This window comes from Charadrius vociferus, unplaced genomic scaffold, assembly GCF_000708025.1.
Source record: "Charadrius vociferus isolate BGI_N301 unplaced genomic scaffold, ASM70802v2 scaffold3284, whole genome shotgun sequence".
In the NCBI taxonomy this organism is placed as follows: Eukaryota; Metazoa; Chordata; class Aves; order Charadriiformes; family Charadriidae; genus Charadrius; species Charadrius vociferus.
This window is the reverse complement of record NW_009648009.1, coordinates 1-5,822: the sequence shown is the minus strand read 5'-3', so window position 1 is coordinate 5,822 and position 5,822 is coordinate 1. Positions and strand designations below refer to the sequence as shown.

The window sequence follows — 5,822 nt, the reverse complement described above, 5'->3', positions numbered from 1 at the left end:
GACCTCTCTTGGCCATTCCTTGCACACATTGAGCTCATTTGTGATCCTCCAACTCACTCTCTCACACTCTTTGCTTGAGATTGCATTCTAGTGAGAGATTGAGGGTTCCTAGTGCATTTGCATCATTTGGTGATTCTTGAGGCACTAGGTGGTACACCGAGCAAGCGTCGTTGGCTTGTTACTCTTGGAGGTTGCCGCCTCCTAGACGGCTCGGGTGATTGTCTCCGTCGAGCTCTCCAAGAAGATTGTGGAGAAGCCGCGGTGTTGATTGTGAGGGGTTCGCGCCTACCTCGCCGGAGCGGCAAAGGTGACATTAGTGGAATCGAGGTATTGAGTGATTTCTTGTCCACTTGGCTCAAAGATCAAGTCGTGTCTTGATAGAGGAGCAAGTGAGAGCTTGAAGTCCACCTCAACGTGGATTAGGGGTGATCGGCAAATCACCGATACCACGGGATAAATTTCGGTGTCTATTCCTTCTAGCATTACTTATTGCCTTGCAATTGATTAGTGTTTTGCTTATTTTTCTTCAAGTATTCAATCTCCGTAGTTGTCTTTCATACATTGTTTACTTATTGACACTAGTAAATTTATTCCTCTTGTTGTATTGATTAAATTTACTTAGTATTGTTGTTTTTAGTCAAAACCGTCTATTCACCCCCCCTCTAGCCGGTGTCCTAGATCCTACAAGTGGTATCAGAGCCGAGGACTCCATTGTTTGTGGATCTAATCATCCCGGAGTGGGACAAAATGGCTAGTAACAACAATGTGCACATTGGGAAGCCACCGCACTTTGATGGAAACAATTATGATTATTGGAAAATAAGAATGTCAATGCATCTTAGAGCAATGGGTGGAAAAATTTGGCCAATTGTTAGAGATGGATTTGTTGTATTGAAGGAAGATGAACCATCCGTTAGTGATAATGAGAATATCCTCACAAATGATCAAGCCATGAATGTCTTTTATGATGCTCTTGATATAAATGAGTTCAATCGTATCAAGAATCTCACAACCGCTCATGAGATTTGGATAAAACTAATGGAAATTCATGAAGGAACTACAATTGTGAAGAGTGCCAAACTATATGTGTGCAAAGGGAAGTTTGAGCAATTTATTATGAAAGAAGATGAGAGTGTATCCGATATGTTCAATCGATTGAATGAGATTCTAAATGAACTCAAAGGACTTGGTTTTAATGTACCGGATGTGGATTTCACACACAAGTTCCTTAGATCACTTCCGGAGAAATATGAGACTATTGTGACAATGCTAGTAAGGAGTGATCTATCTACAACTTCTCCAACCGAAGTATTGGGAGAAATTCTGACTCAAGATATATTTAAGAAGTCACAAGCCGATGCTTTAAGTTTGGCAAAGAAGGTGAAAAATGAATCTATTGCTCTCAAAGCCAAGGCCTCAAAGGCAATTGAAAAAGAAAATAGCAATGATGAAGAAAATGAAAGTGAGAGTGATGGTGACATGGCTTTATTTGTAAGGAAATTCAATAAATTCATGAAGATGAAAAGAGGTCAACCTAGAAGAGGTCAAACATCTAGAAGAAATGCTTTCAATGATAGAAAATGTTTTGAGTGTGGGGAACCCGGTCACATTGCCATGAATTGTCCAAGCAAGAAGAAGAAGGGCAAAGATGAAAGTGACAAGAAGAAAAAGAAATACTATAACAAGAAGAAAGATGGCAAAGCCTACTTAGTTGAATGGGACTCGGATGATAGCTCGGATGATGATGATGATGACACCTCATCCAAGCTTAATGCCGGAATTGCCATCAAGGAAGCTCCCTCACTCTTCTCATCCCCCCATTGTCTCATGGCAAAGGGAGATGCTAAGGTAAAAATCATCACCGATTTAAATGATATAAATGATGATGATGATATCGATGATGTTGATGATGATGGCTATTCATATGATGATCTTGTTAGAATGTTAGGTGAGGCCGATGACTACATGCACAAAGAAAAAGAAAATATTAAGACCTTGAAGGAATTGTATAAAAACCTCCAAGTGTCTTTTGAGGAGCTCAAGACCTCTCACAATGACCTCAAAGAAAATTGTGAGAAGCTTGCGGATGCTCAAAAATCATCTATTGTGCATGAAGTTGAGGTGGTCACTAAGGATGTTGGAGTCACTTGTGACTTACTTGATAGTCTTACAAGTGAACCACTACCTACTAACTCTATTTGTGATAAATGCAAAATTTCTCTCAATGATAATATTGCTCTTGATGAATCAAAAATTATTGTTGAGAATGAAGTGTTAGTGGATAGAATAAATACTCTAACTCATGACCTAGAAAAGGCATATGGTGGTAAGACTAAATTGGATTTCATATTGGGAAGTCAACGATGCTCTCTTAACCGTGAAGGTCTTGGATATGTTCCCAAGAAAGGAAAGAATGCTTTTGTAAAGCAAAAGACATTGTTTGTGAAAGAATGTGACAAAGTGTGTCACAAGTGTCACAAGAAGGGACATATCAAGAAGAATTGTCCTAAGCTCAAGAATGTATCCTCCACTTGTTTTGAGCATTGTTATGTTCTTTCTCATAATGCAAAAGGTGTTCATGCTAAATTTGTTGGTACTTCAATTGTTGGAAACAAAAAGAAAGCTATTTGGGTGCCAAAGACCTTGGTCACTAACATCCAAGGACCCAAGCAAGTTTGGGTACCTAAAAGAGATTGATTTCCTTTTGTAGGTAAACTACAAGGCGGGAGGGAATCATTGGGTGTTGGATAGTGGATGTACTCAACACATGACCGGGGATATGAAGATGTTTACCCAAATGAGTGAGGAAGATTGCTCAAATTATGATAGTATCACATTTGGAGATAATCGCAAAGGAAAGGTTAAAGGTTTGGGTAAAATTGCTATTTCAAATGATCATTCTATATCAAATGTGCTATTGGTTGAGTCTTTGAATTTTAATTTACTTTCCGTAGCTCAATTATGTGATTTAGGATTTTGTTGCAATTTCACGGTTGAAGATGTTATTATCTCTAGTGTTGATGGTAGCAATCTTAAGTTTAAAGGTTTTAGACATGAAAATCTTTATCTTGTTGATTTCTCATCTAATGAGGCAAAGCTCACAACTTGCTTATTCTCAAAGGCTTCACTAGGTTGGTTATGGCATAGAAGACTTGGTCATGTTGGGATGAAGCAACTCAATCGGTTAACCAAGCATGACTTAGTTCGAGGCTTAAAAGATGTGAAGTTTGAAAAGAACAAATTGTGTAGCTCTTGTCAAGCCGGTAAGCAAGTGGCAAATACTCATCCAAATAAAAGTCAAATGTCCACTCATCGACCTTTGGAATTACTTCACATGGATTTATTTGGGCCCACATCTTTTGTAAGTATTGGTGGTAATTCTTATTGTCTTGTGATTGTGGATGACTATTCAAGATTTACTTGGGTTTATTTTCTACGAGACAAATCCAATGTGTTTGAAACATTCAAGTCATTTGCTATATTGGCTCAAAATCAATTTGATTTCGACATCAAAAAGGTTAGAAGTGATAATGGGTCGGAATTCAAAAATGCAAGAATTGATCAATATTGTGATGACAAGGGTATCAAACATGAATTCTCTTCCAAATATACCCCGGAACAAAACGGTATTGTTGAAAGAAAGAATAGAACTCTTATTGATATGGCAAGGTCTATGTTAGCGGAATATAATATATCGGATTCTTATTGGGCCGAGGCAATAAATACCGCTTGTCATTCATCAAATAGACTATATTGTCACAAGCTCTTGAAGAAAACTCCATATGAATTGCTCATTGGTAGAAAGCCAAATATCTCATATTTTAGGGTATTCGGTTGCAAATGTTATATTTTGAGAAAGGGGAGACAGCTTTCTAAATTTGAGAAGAAATGTGATGAGGGTTTTCTTCTTGGATATTCATCAAATAGTAAGGCTTATAGAGTCTTCAACAAAACTCATGGTATTATTGAGGAAGCATATGATGTTGAATTCGATGAAACAAATGGGTCTCAAGATGAGAGTGATAATCTCGATGATGTTGGGGGAACTCAATTGATAAATGCAATGAAAACAATGGCCATTGGTGAAATAAAACCAAAGGAAGATGATGATGAAAATAGCGTGGTTGTCATTCCTTCATCCTCAACTATAAATGAGGAAGATCACCAAAGCCAACAAAATGATGAAATTATGGATACTCATGATCAAGGTACTTCAAGACCTACGGTTCCTCCTAATGCTTCAACAAGCAATTATCAAACGGTATCAAGAATTCATCATTCCATTGTGAAGGATCACCCGGTTGATCAAATTGTGGGTGATATTAGTAAGGGTGTTCAAACTCGCTCTCGCATAGCTTCATTTTGTGAACATTTCTCTTTTGTATCTTGTATGGAACCTAACCGTGTAGATGAAGCTCTACTTGATGTTGATTGGGTGAATGCAATGCATGAAGAATTAAATAACTTCGCTCGAAATGAAGTTTGGGAGCTTGTTGAGAGACCAAAGAACCACAATGTTATTGGTACAAAATGGGTGTTTCGCAACAAGCACAATGAAGATGGTGTGGTAGTAAGAAACAAGGCAAGATTAGTTGCACAAGGATATACTCAAATTGAAGGATTGGATTTTGGGGAGACATTTGCTCCCGTAGCAAGATTAGAAGCAATCCGGATTCTACTTGCTTATGCTTGTGCACATAATATCAAGCTCTACCAAATGGATGTAAAGAGTGCCTTTCTAAATGGTAAGATTAGTGAACTAGTGTATGTTGAACAACCTCCCGGTTTTGAGGACCCCAAAAGACCTAACCATGTGTTCAAGCTTTCTAAAGCTCTCTATGGGCTTAAGCAAGCTCCACGCGCTTGGTATGAAAGGCTTAGGGATTTCTTGCTTTCCAAAGACTTCAAAATTGGGAAGGTTGACACTACTCTATTCACTAAAAGAATTGGCAAAGACTTATTTGTTTGTCAAATCTACGTTGATGATATTATTTTTGGATCTACTAATGAATTATTTTGTGAGGAGTTCGGAAAAATGATGTCAAAAGAATTTGAAATGTCTATGATAGGAGAATTGAGCTTCTTTCTTGGCCTTCAAATCAAACAATTGAAAGATGGAATTTTTATAAGTCAATCAAAATATTTGAAGGACATGCTCAAGAAGTTTGGTTTAGAAAATGCTAAGCCTATCAAGACTCCAATGGCAACAAATGGTCATCTAGACTTAGATGAAGGAGGTACTATGGTTGATCAAAAACTTTATCGTTCAATAATTGGTAGTTTGCTTTATATTACCGCATCTAGGCCCGATGTTATGTTTAGTGTATGCATGTGTGCTCGATTTCAAGCTTCACCTAGAGAGATTCACTTGAAGGCCGCTAAAAGAATTCTAAGATATTTGAAGTATACTCCCAATATTGGTCTATGGTATCCCAAAGGTGCTCAATTTGAATTAATTGGATATTCGGATTCGGACTATGCGGGGTGCAAAGTTGATAGAAAAAGCACCTCCGGTTGTTGTCAATTTCTTGGTAGATCTCTTGTTTCATGGTCTTCTAAGAAACAAAATTCGGTTGCTCTATCTACCGCCGAGGCGGAATATATATCGGCCGGAAATTGTTGTGCTCAACTATTATGGATGAAACAAACCTTATTGGATTATGGAATTATTTTCAAGAATGTGCCTCTCATGTGTGATAATGAGAGTGCGGTAAAATTGGCTACCAATCCGGTCCAACACTCAAGAACCAAGCATATTGATATACGGCATCACTTCTTAAGAGATCATGTTGGCAAGGGAGATATCTCTATTTATTCCATTG

General features: G+C 37.9%; 1 protein-coding gene across 1 annotated transcript; it reads left to right on the top strand.

The window, feature by feature from the left end:
* Positions 1-148: 148 nt before the first annotated feature.
* LOC104285113 lies at positions 149-5,809 on the top strand (the record flags this gene model as incomplete). The annotated part of the gene is made up of 4 exons (XM_009883513.1): positions 149-327; positions 679-2,520; positions 2,711-2,856; positions 3,544-5,809. Coding segments are annotated over 4 exons (4,433 nt in total), but the record flags the coding sequence as incomplete, so codon positions are not given.
* Between the last annotated feature and the right edge of the window lie 13 nt (positions 5,810-5,822).